This window comes from Oncorhynchus mykiss, chromosome 27 (assembly GCF_057628025.1).
Source record: "Oncorhynchus mykiss isolate SJ-2025 chromosome 27, ASM5762802v1, whole genome shotgun sequence".
NCBI lineage: Eukaryota > Metazoa > Chordata > Actinopteri > Salmoniformes > Salmonidae > Oncorhynchus > Oncorhynchus mykiss.
The window spans coordinates 21,082,276-21,105,415 of NC_143048.1; the positions used below are offsets into that span (position 1 = coordinate 21,082,276).

The 23,140-nt window shown below is 42.7% G+C and overlaps 2 protein-coding genes and 5 non-coding genes across 7 annotated transcripts; 6 read left to right on the forward strand and 1 right to left on the reverse strand.

Annotated features, from left to right (window-relative positions):
- Positions 1 to 459: 459 nt before the first annotated feature.
- LOC110507714 (T-complex protein 1 subunit zeta) lies at positions 460 to 9,182 on the forward strand. The gene is made up of 14 exons (XM_021587915.3): positions 460 to 870; positions 1,373 to 1,436; positions 1,688 to 1,822; positions 2,072 to 2,245; positions 5,488 to 5,591; positions 5,688 to 5,798; positions 6,199 to 6,358; positions 6,704 to 6,786; positions 7,069 to 7,165; positions 7,462 to 7,609; positions 8,183 to 8,316; positions 8,483 to 8,585; positions 8,687 to 8,759; positions 8,862 to 9,182. The coding sequence occupies exons 1-14, from the start codon at positions 734 to 736 to the stop codon at positions 8,932 to 8,934; spliced, it is 1,596 nt and encodes a 531-aa protein (XP_021443590.1). The 5' UTR covers positions 460 to 733; the 3' UTR covers positions 8,935 to 9,182.
- Positions 1,462 to 1,603, forward strand: LOC118944794 (small nucleolar RNA SNORA22). The gene has a single exon (XR_005040111.1). It is a non-coding gene; the product is annotated as a small nucleolar RNA SNORA22 (small nucleolar RNA).
- Positions 5,855 to 5,989, forward strand: LOC118944792 (small nucleolar RNA SNORA15). Its single transcript, XR_005040109.1, has one exon. It is a non-coding gene; the product is annotated as a small nucleolar RNA SNORA15 (small nucleolar RNA).
- LOC118944793 (small nucleolar RNA SNORA22) lies at positions 6,488 to 6,623 on the forward strand. Its single transcript, XR_005040110.1, has one exon. It is a non-coding gene; the product is annotated as a small nucleolar RNA SNORA22 (small nucleolar RNA).
- Positions 6,861 to 6,998, forward strand: LOC118944790 (small nucleolar RNA SNORA15). Its single transcript, XR_005040107.1, has one exon. It is a non-coding gene; the product is annotated as a small nucleolar RNA SNORA15 (small nucleolar RNA).
- On the forward strand, positions 7,773 to 7,909 carry LOC118944791 (small nucleolar RNA SNORA15). The gene has a single exon (XR_005040108.2). It is a non-coding gene; the product is annotated as a small nucleolar RNA SNORA15 (small nucleolar RNA).
- A 57-nt stretch (positions 9,183 to 9,239) lies between the features above and the next one.
- On the reverse strand, positions 9,240 to 22,980 carry phkg1a (phosphorylase kinase, gamma 1a (muscle)). The gene is made up of 10 exons (XM_021587916.3): positions 22,822 to 22,980; positions 20,084 to 20,226; positions 16,243 to 16,421; positions 15,590 to 15,644; positions 15,287 to 15,352; positions 14,862 to 15,025; positions 14,038 to 14,128; positions 12,897 to 13,050; positions 12,292 to 12,417; positions 9,240 to 10,569 (listed from the first exon to the last, which is right to left on the reverse strand). The coding sequence occupies exons 2-10, from the start codon at positions 20,164 to 20,166 to the stop codon at positions 10,303 to 10,305; spliced, it is 1,185 nt and encodes a 394-aa protein (XP_021443591.1). The 5' UTR covers positions 20,167 to 20,226; positions 22,822 to 22,980; the 3' UTR covers positions 9,240 to 10,302.
- Positions 22,981 to 23,140: the final 160 nt, after the last annotated feature.

Sequence of the window (23,140 nt, forward strand, 5' to 3'; positions counted from 1 at the left end):
AAAATGTCCAGCAGGTGGCGTTTTTTCGTTGCTTCGCCCACCAAGCAATGAGTTTTGTGTGGAGATCAGTGAGAGTGTCGAATTTGGTGGCTTATTTGCTACGTGAGGTTTATTTGATTTAATATACATTTCGTAATGATTAAATTGTTACGAGTGTACTGAGATAAGTAGGAAACGTGACATCCCGGCAACTTTCAGAAAAAATACTATATCGGTGTTGTCTCGAGATGGCTATATTCCGCCCCCAACTGCATTGCCTTTTTGACAGTGAGACAAATGACATCTATTTTTACATATACATTTGCTATTCATGTCCATATTAATATTTAATTTCATACAAAGTAGTTTCTCATGATGGTAGATTTTTAAAAGGAGTAGGGCATTTTTTTTATATGACTTATAAATCACATCCTCTTCTAAACAGCTGAGCATGAACATATTTGTATTATAAAGATATGTGAATTTGCGCCGCTCATTGCCAAATTGAACCTCATGAACAAAAAGGTTGACTCCGCCTTTTCTATATTTGAGTTACCTATTGTTTCACCAATCACACAGGGTAATTTGGATTTCCGCCTAACATCTGGCCAATAAGACGACAGTAAGGAGTGATCAATGTCAATTTCCGCACGTGAAGCCCAGAGAGTTCCAGAAACCGGCCTTTCTTGATTTAGCGTTAGCCTTTACAGTAAATTCTACAGCGTGGAGAAACTGAATAGCAAATGTTTACACCATGACTGCTATAAAGGCATTAAACCCGAAAGCTGAGGTAGCACGTGCTCAAGCCGCTCTGGCAGTAAATATCAGTGCTGCTCGGGGTCTTCAGGATGTGCTCAAAAGTAATTTGGGACCAAAAGGAACAATGAAAATGTGAGTGCAACTGGCCATGCTCGCTAGCAGTTAGCATGCTACTGCTGCTAGTTTAGCTAACATCGTGGTATCCTGGCAGCCAGTAGACCATTTATGGTATTATATATGTTTATTTTGTCAGATCCATTGTACGCAGTAGTTTCTCTAAGAAACTATGTTAGCGTGCTTGATAGTGGATTTCATAGCCACCTCCAAAATACGTAGCTAAATTATAGCTAGCTAATCGTAGCTATCTGAATTATCATCAGGGAGTGGTTTTACAATGGGCACTGGATTATTTGACCAATCAATGGTATTAGCTATAAAGGATAATCAGCAGATACCTAGATCATTTGGAGACTACTATAACTGAAAAGCTTACTATCAGTTTATATACAACTAGTCTCATTGTTTTCTAGCTATACTCGTGATTAGAGACATTAGTGTACAATGCATCTAGTCATGTTTTAAATATCCATTTGTTGAGCCTCTAACAAACTATGTTTTGTGTGCTTGTTTGCAGGCTTGTATCAGGGGCTGGTGACATAAAGCTGACCAAAGATGGTAATGTCTTGTTGCACGAAATGGTAAGACAAATATCCCATGAGTTTGATGTACGGTTAACACCCATGTGTGCTTTTTTTTTTGTAGTTCCCATGGATTTTACTCTGTAATATAGTAAAGTGTTGTCTGTAACCTCTGCATTGGAGGAGTTGCATTCTCCTCCACATGTATTCAGTAGACCAGTACATCTTCATCTAACATCTGTAACCTTACTAATTGTGAGATGTGTTGCCTTATATTCTTGCTTTGACACTAAAGTCTTGTCTTCAATCAGCAAATCCAGCATCCGACAGCATCCTTGATTGCCAAAGTAGCTACAGCACAGGATGACATCACAGGGGACGGTACAACATCCAATGTGCTCATCATTGGAGAGCTCCTGAAACAAGCAGACCTCTACGTGTCAGAGGTGAGATGGGGCTTGGGGGAAGCCCCCAACATGTAATTGAAATAGTTTCCTAGATAAGGGAAGGGATTTTGATGAAATTAAATGCTTTATTTTAGTAAGGTTGTGTGATGACTTAAAATTATGTAATTGATACATGTAGAATCGGTGCCAATAAAGCAGGTTGCATAATCTGCATCCCAGTACCATTAGTTAACCCCCTATTCCTGTGTTTTGTCCCAACCTGTATTTTCTGTCTTTGCCTCCAAAAAGGGTCTCCACCCACGGATAATAGCAGAAGGTTTTGAGGCAGCCAAGGATAAGGCTCTGAAGGTGCTTGAGGAGATGAAGGTGACCAGAGAGATGGACAGAGAGACCCTCATCCACGTGGCCCGCACCTCCCTCAGGACCAAGGTCCACGCCGAGCTGGCTGATCTCCTCACAGAGGTGTGTGTTTGTGACGGGAATACAGATATGCATCTGTTCTTCAGATACAGTTAAAACAAAGTAGGGGCGTGGATCAGAAAACCAGTCATTATCTGGTGTGACCACCATTTGGCTCATGCAGGGCGACATCTCATTCACAGAGAGTTGATCAAGCTGTTGATTGTGGCCTTTGGAATGTTGTCCCACTCTTCAATGGCTGTGCGAAGTTGCTGGATGTTGGCATGAACTGGAACACGCTGTTGTACATGTCGATCCAGAGCAACCCAAACATGCTCAATGGGTGACAGGTCTGGTGAGTATGCAGGCCATGGAAGAACAGGAACATTTTTAGCTTCCAGGAATTGTGTACAGATCTCTATTTTTATTTCATCTTTATTTAACCCGGTAGGCTAGTTGAGAACAAGTTCTCATTTACAACTGCGACCTGGCCAAGATAAAGCAAAGCAGTGCGACACAAACAACAGCACAGAGTTACACATGGAATAAACAAACATACAGTCAATAAAATAGAGAAGGTCTGTATACAGTGTGTGCAAATGAGGTAGGATAAGGGGGTGAGGCAATAAATGTGCCAAAATGGTGAAATTATTACAGTATGGCAAATTAAACACTGGGGTGATAGATGTGCAGAAGATGAGTTTGCAAGTAAATAACAATATGGTGATAAGGTAGTTGGATGGGCTATTTACAGATTGGCTATGTGCAGTGATCTGTGAGCTGCTCTGACAGCGGGTGCTTAAAGCTAGTGGGGGAGATATGGGTCTCCAGCTTCAGTGATTTTTGCAGTTTGTTCCAGTCATTGGCAGCAGAGAACTGGAAGGAAAGGCGGCCAAAGGAGGAATTGGCTTTGGGGGTGACCAGTGAAATATACCTGCTGGAGCGCGTGCTGCTATGATGACCAGTGAGCTGAGATAAGGCGGGGCTTTACCTAGCAACAACTTATAGATGACCTGGAGCCAGTGGGTTTGGCGATGGATATGAAGCGAGGGCCAGCCAACGAGAGCATACAGGTCGCAGTGGTGGTTAGTATATGGGGCTCTGCGTCTCTGCATTCAAATTGCCGTCCATAAAATGCAATTTGGTTTGTTTTCTGTAGCTTATGCCTGTCCATACCACAACCCCACCGCCACTATGGGTCACTCTGTTCACAACGTTGACATCAGCAAACCGCTCGCCCACACAACGGCAAACATGCTGTCTGCCACCTGCCCGGTTCATTTGAAACCAGGATTTATCTGTGAAGAGCACACTTCTCCAACGTGCCAGTCGACATCGACGGTGAGCATTTGCCCGCTGAAGTCACTGAACTGCAGTCAGGTCAAGACCCTCGTGAGGAGCATGCATACAACAAGCATGCAGATGAGCTTCTCTGAGACGGTTTCTCAAAGTTTGTGCAGAAATTCTTAGGTTGTGTAAACCCACAGTTTGATCAGCTGCCCGGGTGGCTGGTCCCAAGATCCCGCAGGTCAAAGGGCTGGATGTAGAGGTCCTGGGCTGCCGTGGTTACACGTGGTCTGCTGTTGAGGCCGGTTGGATGTACTGCCAAATTCTCTAAAACATCGTTGGAAGTTGCTTATGGTAGAGAAATTAACATTTAAATTATCTGGCAACAGCTCTGGTAGACATTCCTGTAGTCTGCATGCCAATTGCATGCTCCCTCAACTTCAGACATCTGTAGCATTTTGTTGTGACAAAACTGTACATTTTTAATGGACTTATTGTCCCGAGCACAAGGTATACCTGTGTAATCAGCTTCTTGATATGCCACAACTGTCAGGTAGATGGATTATCTTGGCAAAGGAAAAATGGTCACTAACAGGGATGTGAACAAATTGAGAGAAATAAGCTTTTTGTGCGAATGGACCATTTATGGGACGTTAGTTCAGCTCATGAAACGTGAGACCAACACTTCCATGTTGCGTTTAATTTTTTTTACTTGCACTATATATATAAAAGTTTGTAATTTCTGCCCTGCTAGAGCTGCCCCGGTCAACTAAGTGCTGTTATAGTGAAGTGGAAACGTCTACGAGCAACAACTGCTCAGCTGCGAAGTGGTAGGTCACAGAATGGGACCATCGAGTGCTGAAGCGCAAAGCGCGTAAAATAATTCTGTCCTCGGTTGAAACACTCTCAACCAAGTTCCAAACTGCCTCTGGAAGCAACGTCCGTACAATAACTGTTCGTCGGGAGTTTCATAAAATGGCTTTCCATGGCCAAGCGGCCGCACACAAGCTTAAGATCACAACGCCAAGCGTGTGTAAAGCTCGCCGCCATTGGACTCTGGAGCAATGGAAACACGTTCTCTGGAGTGATGAATCCCGCTTCACCATCTGGCAGTCCGACAGTCAACTGGGTTTGGCGGATGCCAGGAGAACGCTACCTACCCCAATGCATAGTGCCAACTGTGAAGTTTGTAGGAGGAATAATGCTTTGGGCTTTCTTGGTACAGCCTAGGACCCTTAGTTCCAGTGAAAGGAAATCATAACACTACAGCGTACAATGACATTCTAGATTCTGTCGCCACAATTTTGGAATGTCCCGTTTCAGCATTGCAGTGCACAAAGCGAGGTCCATACAGAAATGGTTTGTTGAGATCGGTGTGGAAGAACATAGCCCTGACCTCAACCCCATCTAACATCTTTGGGATTAATTGGAACGCTGACTGCGAGCCAGGTCTAATTGTCCAACATCAGTGCCCAACCTCACTAATTCTCTTGTGGCAGAATGGAAGCAAGTCTCTGCGCCAATGGTCCAACATCTATTGGAAAGCCTTCCTAGAAGAGTAGAGGCTGTAATGACAAAAGGGGGACCAACTCCATATTAATGCCCAGGATTTTGGAATGAGATGATCATACTTTTGGCCGTGTAGAGCAGGGATGGGTTAATGTAGTCCTCGGGGCCGGACTGGTCACACTTTTCCCCATCTCTAGCGCAAACAGCCTTTAAAAACAACTTTTATTTTTTATATATCTTTTTTAAAGTCAATTGCATTTTAAACTGAATATCATGATTAGTTGGTCTATTGGAGTCTGGTGTCACACTTTTGCCCCAGCTAACATACCTATCAGGCCCTCGGACTGGAGTTACGCATCCCTGACTTAGAGCATTTACTTGAGCCTGGCTGGTGTGGGACTTTTTTTGGGGGGGGGGCTCTTCCATCAACCAATGCTGTACTTGTCATTTGATTGTATGATCAGCACATCTAATAACTTCACTCCCTTTACTTGGGGGATATTCTTCAGGCTGTGGTGGATGCTGTGCTGGCTATCCACAGACCCAATGAGCCTATTGACCTGTTCATGGTAGAGATCATGGAGATGAAGCATAAGACTGACAGCGACACACAGTGAGTGTACATATCACTCTCCCTCATAAACAGTCACTGACAATGTGTACATTTGAATTGTGTCCAACATTGTGACCTTTTCTGTCCCCTCCCTAGGCTGATCCGAGGCCTGGTGTTGGACCACGGCGCCCGCCATCCAGACATGAAGAAGCGGGTAGAGGACGCCTTTGTGCTCACTTGCAATGCCTCTTTGGAATATGAGAAAACGTCAGTATAATGTTAGCAGCTATCTTTGGCTTTTACTAGGTGGACTAAATGTGTAGGCATGGATGAATTCTGTGTTACAGTCCGTAGTAGATCCAGTCAGACACCATGCAAAAGCATCCTTTCACTATTTCTTTACTAAATGTGAGTGCTGACCTGTGCCTCATCTACTCTATGGAGAAGTGAATACAGTCCTGCAGTTTAGTTAATTTCAGAGATGTGGCAAAGCTCTTTTTAAGCAGGAATAATTTTTGGTCACTGGAAAGTCAATATTATAGGACGTAACTACTACAGTAAAGGGGATTGTAGTGTGACCGCCTATGTTGTATACTTTCCCAATAGTGTCCTGTGAAAAGAGCATGGATTTCTAAACTGTCAGTTCAAACCCCTGCTTTACTTTCAGTGAGGTGAACTCTGGCTTCTTCTACAAGAGTGCTGGCGAGAGGGAGAAGCTGGTGGCTGCTGAGAGGAAGTTCATTGAGGAGCGTGTGAAGAAGATCATCGAGCTCAAGAACGCAGTTTGTGCTGATAACAGCAAGGGCTTTGTGGTCCTCAACCAGAAGGTATGACTAGGAATTTAATTTATTCACTGGTGAAAGATCACATTTCCAAAATACGTTTATCATCAATCTTTCAATAATTTTTTTTGAAGACTCTCAGGCAATACTAACTTATTAAGCAGAAGTGTCTGACAGCACAGTGAACACCCTTGTGTGCTTTTGTAGCTCCCCTGGATTTTACTCTGTGCTACAGTAAAGTGTGGTCTGTAACCTCTGCATTGGAGGAGCTGCATTCTCCTCCACATGTATTCAGCAGACCAGTACATTCAGTATTGCAGCATATTAAAAGTGATTTGAATTACATTTGGGTTCATTAAATATATATATTTTTTAAATTACTCCTTACAGGGCATTGACCCATATTCCCTGGATGCTCTGGCCAAAGAGGGCATTGTAGCTCTGCGTAGGACCAAGAGGAGGAACATGGAAAGGTACAAAAACTATATAGCCTGCCTCAATCTTTGTTTACAAGCTTGAACAGTGCATATTGGAGAGGTACTCTTGTGCATGGGTGAATTCTGTGTTACTCTTGTCAGTAGTAAAATCAGTCAGACACCATGCAAAAGCATATTTTCACTCCTACTTTACTAAATGTGAGTGCTGTCCTGTGCCTCACCTATTCAGTGGAGGAGTGATTACAATTGTGTGTGTATGTGTGTGTGTGAGACTAATTGTAATATTTGAGTGTCTTGCTGACCATTTTACCCCCCCAGACTCACCCTGGCCTGTGGAGGTATTGCCATGAACTCTTTCGAAGACCTCACCCCAGAATGCCTGGGCCAGGCTGGTCTGGTCTATGAACACACCCTGGTGAGTTAACATGCTGGGTCTTTACCACTAGACCAGGACAAACCATCAAATGGTCTGTACCAGTTTCCAAAACATTTGGTACAGAATTCCTCCTGGTGTGGGTGGGAGGAATCACTGGCCACATTCACCCCACTGAGGATACAAAAGGGGCCTATCAGCTTGCCATGCCTCTTCTTTCCAATACTATGAAAATCTATGATTTGGTAAAAATGTGTATGATATCATGGTCAAACATGTAATATTGTGGTTTATCATGAAGTTAAATATGTAACGTAATGGTTTCTCCCCCCATACAGGGTGAGGAGAAGTACACATTCATAGAGAAGTGTGGAAACCCCCTGTCAGTGACCCTGCTTGTGAAGGGACCCAACAAACACACCCTGACCCAGATCAAAGATGCAGTCAGGGATGGGCTCAGGGCCGTCAAGAACGCCATCGAGGATGGTACGTGCTGCTGCAATGGAGGTTCATCTGACACTAGGGAGGATTAATCAAACTCAGCAACTATTTGAATCCAGCTCTACTATCAGATGATATTGAGTGGGGGAAGAGTTTGGTTTTATCAAGATGGGACTGATTCTGTAACGATGCTGGAATAGATTTGTAGGCATGGACGAATTATGTGTTACTCTGTCAGTAGTAGATGCAATCAGACACCATGCAAAAACATCCTTTCACTACTTCTTTACTAAAGGTTAGTGCTGACCTGTGCCTCACCTACTCCTTGGAGAAGTGAATACAAGTAGCTAGTTTAAATGCATACTAAAACTCTTCAGGAACAGACCACTGTAAAGTCATTCCCTATGGAATGTTGAGAAGTCTGTGGTCAGATGGCATCCATTCACATTTTCAAACACCACTCTGCCTCAAATCGCTTAATTTTGTGTGTATTATACCTTTTAGAAATCCTTTTGTTTTTCAATGTGTGCCTACCCATATCAATGACTGATCTCTTCAGTATTGCTTATCAGCCAGTCAGCTGTTGTTCAGAGTCTGATCCCAGTGTTGACTTTGCAGGCTGCGTGGTGTCAGGGGCCGGGGCCTTCGAGGTGGCTGTGCATGATGCTCTGATAAAGCACAAACCCTCAGTGAAGGGCCGGGCTCAGCTGGGTGTGCAGGCTTTTGCTGATGCCCTCCTCATCATCCCTAAGGTATGTAATGAGTCTTGAAGTTATTTATTTTTGTCAATGCCTTCCGTGCTTTGGCATTCTATTGATATAACATCTATTTAACTCTTGACAATGAAGGACATCAGCTTTTAGTTAAGTCTTGGCAATAGATCTAAGTACTGCTGACTGACTGTTTCTTTCTCTCCAGGTACTAGCCCAGAACTCTGGGTATGATCCCATGGAGACCCTGGTCAAACTCCAGACTGAGTACAAAGAGAGTGGTCAGCTGGTTGGAGTTGACCTGAGCTCTGGTATGGAATTTAACCTCGAACTGAGGATATGGATTTATTTCACATTCCTATGTCAAAACAAAAATATTAAAATCTCTTTAAATGTACCTATTTTTCTTTAGGTGAACCAATGGTCGCTTCAGAAGCTGGGGTTTGGGATAACTACAGTGTTAAGAAACAACTCCTTCACTCATGGTAAGAACACACCCTTTTAATCTCAATTCAGTATGACCCTTCATATTTAAAATTCAATGACCCTTTGGATTAAACTGTTATTGATTTGTTTTCTGTCCACAGCACGGTAATAGCCAGCAACATCCTGTTGGTGGATGAGATCATGAGAGCAGGCATGTCATCCCTGAAGGGCTAGGTCAGAACTGATGACTGAGATGAGCTCTTGTGGATGACTACCACTTCAGATACTAGTTATGAGAGCAGCCTCGTAGAATAACTAGGGGAATAAATGGACCAGTATTAGGTTCTCATCCGAGGTGGTGATTGGAGAATTCTTGTTCCCCTGCTTGTTGACATGTCTGTAATGTCGTATTATACATATCCCACATGTGTTCCTTTTTTTGTTATGGTTTATACCAAGAATGAATAAACCTGTAGCTTGGCTTTGAGTTTGCAGCTCATTATAATCAATCATAAGCTATACGTTTTGCACCAATCACATACAATCAGGTTGAGATTTAATAAATATAATGAATCAATGTTAGCATACAATTAGTGTTCTCATGCTCCCTTAAACAGTTTACAGTACATGACCAAGTACAGTATGTCAAAATAAATGTACATGCCGGACTCATTGCACATACTGAGCGAAGGGAGAATCACTAGCACTAAGAAGCTTTGCATGCAGAGCAATTGTCTTTTACATAACAATGGAATTTGAGGCTCATTATATGGTTGAAATGACCTTTAACACTAAGAATATTTCAGAAGGGAGCAACATTTCAGAATACATCTATATACTAGACACCATACTCATGTTGGAAAAGAATAGAGAGCCTGGATGTGCACTATTTCCATCTCTGAATTTTCTGACACCTGCAATACTGTATAAGCCATAGAAAAATTTCACTGTGGATGTCTAGCTATTTGTTCCATTATGTACTAAACACAGACCAATATTCCTCAGTGCAGGTGTTGGAGGGTATAGTTATAGGATATTTCCTAAGTCTTGATCAATCCACAATTTAAAACAGTGGTTCCTAAACCTCTGGGACCCCCCAGACGTATCACAATTTTGTTGTATCGCTAAACTAGCTCACCTATTCAAAGGCCTGATTAGTGACGAGTTGAATCCGGTGTGGAATAGATCAAATACATGGACTGGCTGGGGGTCCCTGAGGAGAGGTTTGAGAACCACTGGTTTAAAAGACATACCAGTCAAGCGACAAATAGCTGCAATCCATTAGCATGGATTTTCACCAACCCTCCTTTTTGATACAAAGAACAAGCTATATCTCATGCTACATCTCTAAAGTGTCCAACCCAAAGTTTTTTTTGTTATTGCGTCACACCAATGCTTTAAGCCCAATTTAAGACAGATGGAGTCAAATCCTGAGCTGAGCCTAATGACATACCAGCCCAATTCTGTCCTTTCTCCAGATGTGTGCAGCCGTACACATTTAACACCATTGGATTTTAAAAGGATAGAGAATTGAGACAGATGGCAAGCTAATGTAGAGTCCCACCTCCCTCTTCTTAGGACCTGGACTGAGAAACAGCATCATTACCAGGAGTGCATGGAGGAGTCCTCGGCCTCTGCAGCCATGGACAGCAAGATGGCCTTGGGAGTGTTCTCGAACAGGGCGGCTCTGTTCTGGGTCTGGCCCTTCTTGACCCAGTGGCCATAGATCTTGAAGGCACAGGCATCGATTAGCTTGCGGATGGGCTTGATGGCGTACGGGTCACTCTTGATCACCTCCTTGGTGATCGGCTTGGCGCGGCGGTAATTACAGTAGATGCGCATCACGGCCAGCACTGTCATGCAGACGACCTGGTGACATGACGATGGGGGTGAGAATGTGTTGGTTCTATGTACAGTCATGGCCAAAAGTTTTGAGAAATACAAATTTTGCTGCCTCTGTCTTCAGATATTTTTGTCACATGTTACTATGGAATACTGAAGTATAAATACAAGCATTTCATAAGTGTCAAAGGCTTTTATTGACAATTACATGAAGTTGATGCAAAGTCAATATTTGCAGTGTTGACCCTTCTTTTTCAAAACCTCTGCGATCTGACCTAGCATTCTGTCAATTAACTTCTGGGCCACATCCTGACTGATGGCAGCCCATTCTTGCATAATCAATGCTTTGAGTTTGTCAGAATTGGTGAGTTTTTGTTTGTCCACCCACCTCTTGAGGATTGACCACAAGTTCTCAATGGGAGTAAGGTCTGGGGAGTTTCCTGGCCATGGACCCAAAATATCGATGTTTTGTTCCCCGAGCCACTTAGTTATCACTTTTGCCTTATGGCAAGGTGCTCCATCATGCTGGAAATGGCATTGTTCGTCACCAAACTGTTCCTGGATGGTTGGGAGAAGTTGCTCTCGGAGGATGTGTTGGTACCATTGTGAGTGAGCCCACTCCCTTGGCTGAGAAGCAACCCCACACATGAATGGTCTCAGGATGCTTTACTGTTGGCATGACACAGGACTAATGGTATCGCTCACCTTATCTTCTTCGGACAAGCTTTTTTACGGATGCCCCAAACAATCGGAAAGGGGATTCATCAGAGAAAATGACAACCCCAGTCCAATCCCTGTACCCTTTGCAGAATGTCAGTCTGTCCCCGATGATTTTCCTGGAGAGAAGTGGCTTCTTTGCTGCCCTTCTTGACACCAGGCCATCCCCCAAAAGTCTTCCCCTCACTGTGTGTGCAGATGCACTCACACCTGCCTGCTGCCATTCCTGAGCAAGCTCTGTACTGGTGGTTGCCAGAACTTTAGGAGACGGTCCTGGCACTTGCTGGACTTTCTAGGGTGCCCTGAAGCCTTCTTCACAACAATTGATCTGCTCTCCTTAAAGTTCTTGATCTGATAAATGGTTGATTTAGGTGCAATCTTACTGGCAGCAATATCCTTGCCTGTGAAGCCCTTTTTGTGCAAAGCAATGTGACGGCACATGTTTCCTTGCAGGTAACCATGTTTGACAGGGGAAGAACAATGATTCTAAGCACCACCCTCCTTTTGAAGCTTCCAGTCTGTTATTAGAACTCAATCAGCATGAGAGTGATCTCCAGCCTTGTCCTTGTCAACACTCACACCTGTGTTAACGAGAGAATCACTGACATGATGTCAGCTGGTCCTTTTGTGGCAGGGCTGAAATGCAGTGGAAATGTTTTTTTTGCGATTCAGTTCATTTGCATGGCAAAGAGGGACTTTGCAATTAATTGCAATTCATCTGATGACTCTTCATAACATTCTGGAGTATATGCAAATTGCCATCATACAAACTGAGGCAGTAGATTTTGAAAATTAATATTTGTGTAATTCTCAAAACTTTTGGCCACGACTGTACATCAGACTGCATGTTAGGATTTATTTGACCTATGACTGATATTACGGTGTCATATTGCCATCGATCCCAGTCAGTTCCGATATTGACATTTATTAAACTCATTTTCCATGAGGATTTCTGAACTCAAACATAAATCCCCAACCGTGGTGTTGATTCCACATCACATGGGAATCTTTGTATAGTGTTGCTGCTCTTACCTTGAACCTCCTCTTGGGGGTGAAGTGTCTTACTTCAGCCACCACATACTGCTGGAAGAAGGGGTGGTTCAGGCAGTCTTGGGCTGTATAACGCTGATCTGGGTTTACCATCAACATCCTGGAGATCTGAAAACAGAGACATGAGGCAATATTTAAGGGGCAATCAATGGATTCCCCCCTCAAAAAAAGTGTCCATTCTGACAAACAGCTGAAGGATGCGGCTGGAGAAGTGTAGGCACTCTCAAATTAGGGGGAGGAGGTAACCTCGGGGTTAGAGGGGTGGGCCGGTAACCGAAGGGTTGGAACCCCCGAGCTGCCAGCGAGGAAATCTGCAGGGAGTGAGCCTTCTTCAATATCCCGTATACATATGCCGCCGTTCTGCCATTGAGCAAGGCACTACCCCTTGTGCCCCATGGGCACTGCTCCCAGCCTGTGATGTGTGTCAGATTGGGTACTGTGACAGCAAAAAATAAACAGTATCCATGCAAATGGACCAATAAAGTGGATTAATAAACAGAGCTATGAATGCAGCTGACTATCCTTGAGATCAGAAGTATAGTTTTAACCATGTTTTGAAGCTACAGTGTTAATCCTTCCAAACCCACTAGGTCTTTGATAGTGTCAGACCGGTCGTCCCATTCAGGAGAAGATAAGTCGTAGTTCCCAGCTAGGATCATACGAAGCATCATCATCTGTTTTCTGTGCCAGAAGGGAGGGGATCCAGCCAGTAGAGTGTACAAGATCACCCCTGAACTCCATCTGGAATCACAATAAATCATCATCAGGATTATAGTGATACTTTTTCTAGGACTTTATTTCACCATATAATATAAAGGTAACTGCCAAAATAGTGGAAACATGAGTAAATGAGGAATACAAAGTATATTGACAAAAGGTGCTTCCACACAGGTGTGGTTTATGAGTTAATGAACATCACATCATGCTTAGGGTCATGTATAAAAAGCCAGGTTATTTTGTCGGCAGGTAGCCTAGTAGTTAGAGCATTGGACTCGTAACCAAAAGGTTGCAAGATTGAATCCCCGAGCTGACGAATGTAAAAAAATCTATCATTCTGCCCATGAACAAGGCAGTTAACCCACTGTTCCTAGGCCGTCATTGTAAATAAGAATTTGTTCTTAACGGACTTGCCTAGTTAAATAAAAGTAAAATAATAAATAAATACCATGGCTATGCCTCCATAGGATGACAACGCCCCCATCCACAGGGCACGAGTGGTCACTGAATGGTTTGATTTGCATGAAAACGAGGTAACCATATGCCATGACCGGATCTTGAGCCTGAGACAACGTTTTACACCACCATCAAAAAAACACAAAATTATGGCATTTCTCATGGAATAATGGTGTTGCATCCCTCCAATAGAGTTCCAGACACTTGTAGAATCTATGTCAAGGTGCATTGAACCTGTTCTGGCGGCTCGTGGTGGCACAACGCCCTATTAAGACACTATATGTTGCTGTTTCCTTTATTTTGGCAGTTAGCTGTTAGGTACCAAGTAATATTAAACTAAATAAATACTATGGAACAAGCTTAACTAAATGGATACTTTTAGAAATAAATGTTGCACTTAAATTGTGATTAGTGAAAATATTTCCATTAAAATAAATGAAGTGCTGGAGCAGTGGGACGACAGAGAAGTTTTATGTACAGTATTTAACCAAGATCTGGTATCCAGCGGGTAGATGGAAAGGTGAATGGGTAGTTGTGTGTAATCGGAGTACTCACATGTCAACTGCAGTCCCGTATCCCCTGTGGTTGGGGTCCATGGAGCACTCAATGATCTCAGGAGCCAGATAGCCAGGGGTCCCACACACCTCTGGTGTAGAAAACAGATAGAGGGGGCATTGCTAGGTGAATATTAGTAATAATTAATATTCTCATAATTATGAGTACAATAAATGTAAATGAAAGTCTCAAGCTGATACAGGAAACACATCATAGTCTACTACAGTAATTGACTGTTCTTTGCATGTTTATCATTCAACCTGAACCTATATATAGTATTTGTTGACAAACGTACAAGTGTGGATTGTATTTTACCACAAAAAAACTGACTGCAGTTCCTAGTCTGAAGTTCTGTGCATGCTGAGAGGTCTTAGCATCGCCTTTTAAAAGGTCAACACATGCTCCTAATGATTTGGGAACAGCAAATAGCTCAGCAAGTGTCCTGTTGCATCTTAACCTTTGCTTGAGCAAACGACAGGGACAGGACAGAAGGGGAGTGGGTTGTGGACGAGGATTTAGGGGCGTTGACTAGCTAGAAAGGGTTCCTCTACATAGCACTGACAGCTAGTGTTAAAACTTAGCGCCACAGCGTTCAAAACATGAGGCTTTCTTCCACTGACTGAGCAGCCAGTATGAAGCGCTCATTACCTTCCGCTATAATGCTTAATTCTATGTGGTATGCAATTATGGACATGGGGTATCCTGACAACTTTCTACAATGATTTCACTGCTAATTCAGTCAGAATGAGATTGAGTGGGACAGTAATTAACTAGATTTTCTTTGCCAGTCGTAGACCCCACATCTGTTGATAGAAACTACTAACCGTTGAGTGTCTGTCCAGGCTCAATCTGCAGGGAGAAGCCAAAGTCAGTGAGCTTGATGTCCATGTTGTCATCCAGCAGGATATTCTCAGGCTTGAGGTCTCTGTGGATGATGTTCTGGTCGTGGAGGAATTTAACCACCTCTAGCAGGGCACGCATGATCTTCCTTCAGAAAAATAGGGAAATGTTGTCCTTCTGATCTATATCTCTCACACTCCCTAAACATGCCCATTAGGGCCAAACTAACTAGTCTCAAATCACTCAAATTCTACAGCACTCACACAGCAAATCTCTCAATGTCCCTCAAATGTCTTAATGAACCCCTGAACCACAAACAGTCTTGTCCAGATATACATTTTTGAGGGGACCGAACCCAGATGTACGCAATAAGATAGTGAATGAATGTGTGTGAGGTAGAGTTTCTGACCTGGTCTCCTTCTCACTCAGAGTTACTTTTTCTGTGAGGTAGTCAAACAGCTCTCCTCTCTTCATCCTGGGAGAGAGACAGATTATATTGGTATGCATACATCCCGAGGGCCTGAAAGTATTGAGTCAAATGTACTCTGTATAATCACTGAAAAAATCACCAGTGCACTAAACATGTCACTCTTCCTTGTACCTTGATTGGATAGTGTTTTTTAAATGTTGTATAAATATTTGTAAGATTCCTTGTTAGGAAATTGACAGATTACGTGATTGTACGTGATCCAGAGTCTGTCTGGATACTTACAGGTCAAACACTAGGAAGAAGAAGGCTTTTGACTCATAGCAGTCCTTCAGCTGGACTGTGGAGAGATAATAGGCCTGTTATGATGTATGTCTACATCAGTAGAACAGATAGCCCAATTCTGATATTTGTTTCACAAATTGGTCTTTTGACCAATCAGATCAGCTCTGAAAAGATCTGCTGTGAAAAGATCTGATGTGATTGGTCAAAAGATCAATTAGTGGGGGAAAAAAATATCAGAATTTGGCTGCATGTGTAAACATAGCCATAGAGTTAAACAGATGTTATAATATCAATTTGACCTTTTCTAGCTAAACAAGTGATGCGCAGTCAATATGGTTATGAAGCAGTAGAGGAAAGCAAAAGCTAAAGTTGTCCAACCCTCTAGGATGCGTAGACATAACCTTTGAACAAAGTTATTGTAAAATAACTTTAGAGATCCACGTCAATGTGCTCCACACTCCATATTTGACCAGATGAGGGAATAATGTTTTTATCGGGCCCATTTTCCGAATTCAGATTAAGCCTACTCCAGGAATAGGCTAGATGGATGTGTGAGTTTCTTACTCAAGTTTTTTCAAGTAGTTTTGTTATTATATACATTAAGTTCCATTAAAGTGTCAATAATGTACGCATTGTGGTGTTATTTTGCTTACTGATGTTGTCCATTCCATAGACTTTCTTGAGAATATCAATCTCCTTCACTGTGGCCTCTTTGATCTCCTCGATCTCGGCAGCCGAGATCTTGTCAGAAGGAGTGACGTCAATGATTTTGACCGCATAGTCCTGTTGGGTTTGTTTATGAATACAACGTCGCACCACGCTACTCACCCCCCTGAAGCACAAGGACAGAAAAACAAACAGCGTCATATCTAAAGGTAGTAAATTACATCACACACATTTCAAGTTTTTATTTTATTTGTACAGCTGAATACTCAAGTGGAACTTATTTTGTTAGATTTGTTCCATAGCAAAAAACAACGGCAATGTGCCCCACCAGGGATTTGAATCCACAACCCTCTGATCATCACTCTTTAGGATGTTCTCTCGGACACCCAGAACTAAAATCTTGTGGAATTGCGTCAAATATTTAGATTAAATTCTGTGGGGAGTTTATATGTACTATAATTACAAGGGAGACGTTTTAGAAAATGTACTAACGGGACTAGCGAAATCTCAATCTCTCTAAATGGAAATTTAGCGAGTTTCGTGCAAATCTATGGGCAAAATGTCCCCTCTCCTACCCAAATTCAAAAGAAGACAAATCGTGATTTGTTCAAACGATAAGTGACAGAAAAATCTGCGTACCAGAACAAAGTTCGTTGTTGGTCGTCGCGTTCCACAGTCTGTCGACAGATGCTACTACCATCTATGTTACGTGCATCTGTCCACGAGAGATTATATAGGATGTAATACAACTCCAAAGAAACCAATAGAGGACACAATGTGTATCTAATGCAGAACATATACTAGAGCTAAAATCTCACAAGGCTGAGAATGATTGGCTATCCCTATCAGATAAAATATTTCAAATATCTGAAGCACAGCTTTATATATTAAGGCAGCCTCAAAAACATGTTCATCCTTACCATTTTCTTTTTGAGAATCTTCTGCACTTTGCAAGTAGGCCTATACTCCATATAATGACATTAAGCTGCATTGGGCCACAAAAACAAGTACATACCCCTCAGTAAATTAAAATACAGGTGTTCTCTCTAAAAGCATGTTGTCGCTCTCTACATGTGCAGGAAACTGATACGATAATACAGGTGATGTGTGTGTTATGCCATACTATACAGTGCACTGTTGTTTATGTGACATGTTACAGAGCCCACCAGCCCAATAAGAACAGTGGTAAAGCTTTATCAAGGTTTTATTTAAGGTAAATGGCTAACTTGTGCTGACAAGGGTAGAATGGCTCTGTTAGTTGTATGATGCTGGCAACATGTGGCCCACATACTAAATGTGTTTTTTTATGTACAAAAAACAATGATGAATTATCTCGTCTTTGATCTGGCCTGTCTTTGTTAACGTTCTGTGATACTTGTGAGAAACAATGGCAAAAAAATAAAATAAACAGGCAAAGCGTAAATACAGGACTAAGATTGAATGCTACTACACTCAGCTCTGACGCTTGTCAGATGTGGCCGGGCTTGCAAACTATTACGGACTACAAAGGGAAACCCAGCCGCGTGCGGCCCAGTGACGCGAGCCTACCAGACAAGCTAAATGCCTTTTATGCTTGCTTCGAGGCAAGCAACACTGAAGCATGCATGAGAGCACCAGCTGTTCCAGATGACTTTGTGATCATGCTCTCCGTAGCCGATGTGAGCAAGACCTTTAAACAGGTCAACATTCACAAGGCCGCAGGGTCAGACGGATTACCAGGACGTGTACTCAGAGCATGCGTGAACCAACTGGCAAGTGTCTTCACTGACATTTTCAACCTCTCCCTGACGAGTCTGTAATACCTACATGTTTCAAGCAGACCACCATAATGCCTGTGCCCAAGAACATTAAGGTAACCTGTCTAAATGACTACCGCCCCGTAGCACTCACGTCAGTAGCCATGAAGTGCTTTAAAAGGCTGGTCATGGCTCACATCAACAACATCATCCCAGGAACACCTATGTGAGAATGTTCATTGACTACAGCTCAGTGTTCAACACCATAGTGCCCACAAAGCTCATCACTAAGCTAAGGACCCTGGGACTAAACACCTCCCTCTGCAACTGGATCCTGGACTTCCTGATGGGCCGCCCCCAGGTGGTAAGGGTAGGCAACAACACATCTGCCACGCTGATCCTCAACACGGGGGCCCCTCAGGGGTGCATGTTCAGTCCCCTCCTGTATTCCCTGTTCACCCACAACTGCGTGGCCAAGCACGACTCCAACACCATCATTAAGTTTTCTGACGACACAACAGTGGTAGGCCTGATCACCAACAACGATAAAACAGCCTATAGGTAGGAGGTCAGAGACCTGGCAGTGTGGTGCCAGGACAACAACCTCTCCCTCAACGTGAGCAAGACAAAGGAGATGATTGTGGACTACAGGAAAAGGGGGGCCGAACACGCCTCCATTCACATCGATAGACTGTAGTGGAGCAGGTCAAGAGTTTCAAGTTCCTTGGTCTCCACATCACCAACAAACTATCATGGTCAAAACACCCGAAGACAGTCGTGAAGAGGGCACAACAACACGTTTTACCCTTCAGGAGACTGATTTGGCATGGGTCCCCAGATCCTCAAAAGGTTCTACAGCTGCACCATCGAGAGCATCCTGACCAGTTGCATCACCGCCTGGTATGGCAACTGCTCTGCATCCGACCGTGAGACGCTACAGAGGGTAGTGCGTACGGCCCAGTACATCACTGGGGCCAAGCATCCTGCCATCCAGGACCTATATACTAGGCGGTGACAGAGGAAGGCCCAAAAAATTGTCAGACTCCAGTCACCCCAGTCATAGACTGTTCTCTCTGCTACTGCACGGCAAGCGATACCGGAGCACCAAGTCTAGATCCAAAGGCTCCGTAACAGCTTCTACCCCCAAGCTATAAGGCTGTTGAACAATTAATCAAATGGCCACCTGGACTATTTACATTGTCATCCCCCTTTGATTTTACACAGCGGCAACTCGCTATTTATCATCTATGCATAGAAACTTTACCCCTACCTACATGAACAAATTACCTTGACTAACCTGTACCCCCGCACATTGACTCGGTACTGGTATCCCCTGTATATAGCCTCTCTATTGTTATTTTGTGTTACATTTTATTTTATTTTTTACTTTTGTTTATTTAGTGAATATTTTCTTAACTATTTTGTAAAACTGTTATTGGTTAAGGGCTTGTAAGTAAGCATTTCACGGTAAGGTCTACCTACACCTGTTGTATTCGGTGCATGTGACAAATAAAATTGGATTTGAAAATAATGCAATTTCTTTATCACACAAGTGACCCCCTGTGTGAATCCGAGTGGGATGACACAATGACTCTACTAGCTGACCAATCACTAGTACTGTTCGGTGCCAAAACCTTTGTCCTAAAACACGCTCAAATGAATGCCGCCCGGCTCAATAATACATAGTTTAGTTACGTAATGGCATACCTCTCTTGATTAACAAACCACACACAGTGATACGACACAAAGGATGTCCCTGATGACAGGGTTTAATAGTGAGTTCCCAGAACCCTAATTCCCTTCCATAAGCAGTCTAGACTGAGGGGTGGTTGATGTGTGAGTTTCTGTTTATTATTATTTCTGTTCTCCTCTGGTCCCAGATCGTTTTGGGCTGTATAGCCAACTCATATGGTCATTGTGATGCATTGCCAAACATTGTTGAGGTGACATTTGAGTTTGTTTCAGGTGTACAGCACAAACAGACCTGGGGCCAGGCTATTTTTATGCAGTGAATTAATAGAAAATACCTTCATGTTCTTTTTACCTCATGTACATGAAAACAATTCCATATGACATACAAATGATACCATACCTTCCCAGGATCTCCTTGGGGTCATATTTGCCATAGAACTCCTGAGCTCCCACCCAATCCGGGATCTCGTCCTCTTTGGTCATGTTGGCGTGACTGGTTATCCAATGAAACTAGACTATTGTACTGCTGCTGCTGATAACAAGCTGGGAACAAGAAAACACAGCAGGTCATATTCAGGGCAAACTCACTTTTTCATTAAACTGAGCTGTATTTGTGAAGTTGATTGACCTTTTAACAAAAAGTTTAATAGTATGAAATTTAAAGTAAAAATTTAATTCCCCAAAAATAATTCAATTCTAAACTCCTAACAGCAATATAGGCAAGCACATAGGAGACAATTGATGTAGGTTTTTGGTGACAGTAGCCCAATTGTTTGACAATGGTTGTGTATGTATGTACAGTTGAAGTCGGAAGTTTACATACACTGAGGTTGGAGTCATTAAAACTCGTTTTTTAACCACTCCACAAATTTCTTGTTAACAAACTATAGTTTTGGCAAGTCGGTTAGGACATCTACTTTGTGCATGACACAAGTCATTTTTCCAACAAATGTTTACAGACAGACTATTTCACTTATAATTCACTGTATCACAATTCCAGTGGGTCAGAAGTTTATATACACTAAGTTGACTGTGCCTTTAAACAGCTTGGAAAATTCCATAAATTGATGTCATGCTTTAGAAGTTTCTGATAGGCTAACTGACATAATTTGAGTCAATTGGAGGTGTACCTGTGGATGTATTTCAAGGCCTACCTTCAAACTCAGTGCCTCGTTGCTTGACATCATGGGAAAATCAAGAGAAATCAGCCAAGAACTCAGAAAAAAATGTGTACACCTCCACAAGTCTGGTTCATCCTCGGGAGCAATTTCCAAACACCTGAAGCTATCACGTTCATCTATACAAACAATAGTACGCAAGAATAAACACCATGGGACCCCTCAGCCATCATACCACTCAGGAAGGAGATGCGTTCTGTCTCCTAGAGATGAACGTACTTTGGTGCGAAAAGTGCAAATCAATCCCAGAACAACAGCAAAGGGCCTTGTGAAGATGCTGGAGGAAACGGGTACATAACCTGAAAGGCCGCTCAGCAAGTAAGAAGCCACTGCTCCAAAACAGCCATAAAAAAATCCAAACTACTGTTTGCAACTGCACATGGGGACAAAGATTGTACTTTTTGAAGAAATGTCCTCTGGCCTGATGAAACAAAAATAGAACCGTTTGGCCATAATGACCATCGTTATGATTGGAGGAAAAAGGGGGAGGCTTGCAAGTCGAAGAACACCATCCCAACCGTGAAGCACGGGGTGGCAGCATCATGTTGTGGGGGTGCTTTGCTGCAGGAGGGACTGGTGCACTTCACAAAATAGATTGCGTCATGAGGTAGGAACATTTTGGGGATATATTGAAGCAATATCTCACAACATCAGTTAAAGCTTGGTCGCAAAGGGGTCTTCCAAATGGACAATGACCCCAAGCATACTTTCAAAGTTGTGGCAAAATGGCTTAAGGACAACAAAGTCAAGGTATTGGAGTGGCCATCACAAAGCCCTGACCTCAATCCCATAGACAGTTTGTGGACAGACCTGAAAAAACGTGTGCAAGCAAGGAGGCCTACAAACCTGACTCAGTTACACCAGCTCTGTCAGGAGGAATGGGACCAAACTCACCCAACATATTGTGGGAAGCTTGTGGAAGGCTACCTGAAACGTTTGACCCAAGTTAAACAATTTAAAGGCAATGCTACAAAATGCTAATTGAGTGTATGTAAACTTCTGACCCACTGGGAATGTGATGAACGAAATAAAAGCTGAAATAAATAATTCTCTACCATTCTGACATTTCACATTCTTAAATTAAAGTGGTGATCCTAACTGACCTAAAACAGGGAAATTTTACTGTGATTAAATGTCAGGAATTGTGAGAAACTGAGTTTAAATGAATTTGGCTAAGGTGTATGTAAACTTCCGACTTCAACTGTATGTATGTGTAAACAGAACAGGTAGACCCGGTATATAGCTGCAGATGCCATGTTGAACTGGTTTAAATACGACCTATATAATGACATTTCGAAGCTCCGCCCCCGGCCCCTTCCCTAGGTGGCCATGATCAGAGGGAAAGAACAACGTGTGACAGAATATAATAGATATAGCTAGGCTATTTCTCATTACACTAGGTTGTTCATAAACCCGTGAAAATATATATATTTTAAAACAATATTGATTTAGCCTACGCATTCTGCTGCGTTCAGGTACTAATCGGAACTAGGAAATGTGCGACTTACTAACTGGTTGTAGTTATACACGTGCCGCTTCAACCAGTTAGCAAGTCGGGTATTTCTGAGTTGCCTAGTTCCGACTGGCACGTGAATGAACGCGACATTATATAATGATTACATTTTTGTTAAGTATTCCAGAAATATTTTATGGACTAATATGTAACCATTCCTATATATAATTAATCTACCATAATGCATGCGAGCATTGAATTTTGTGGAATACACAAGATACACTATTGTTCTGAGTGGGTCGAGCATCATCAATCAGCCTGTTACATACACTATTACACAATTTCCAGCATTGTTACAAATTAACCGATTGAATCGCAAGCCATTTTGGAAACAAATCTTATAAATCAGCCTTCAACTGTCGTACATTTCACTCATCACTATTTGACCTTTTAAATCGCGGTCTTGTCAAGTTGAACAAACACGAAATTCCCACGATCAACACTCACCGTATCAATCAATGCGCGTTTAGTCCTTACAATGCAGTTAAATCCATCATAATTCAAACGCTTCATAAAAATAAGGAACAAACGAGCAACTGGCTCACTAACGATATCAACACAGTTGGTAAGTCTTCATGGTGGACTGTGCTAGCATATGAAAAGGGCGAATTCTAATGTCAGATGCCAAAAATAAATCCGTGCTAGTTGAAGAGCACAGGGCCTTAACGCGTGTACACATATCTTCTTCCTATTCATGAAATAACACCCCGGTTTACATTCTAATCAGTGACATCCCCGCTAATAGTTCGCATGCAACAGGTCTCAG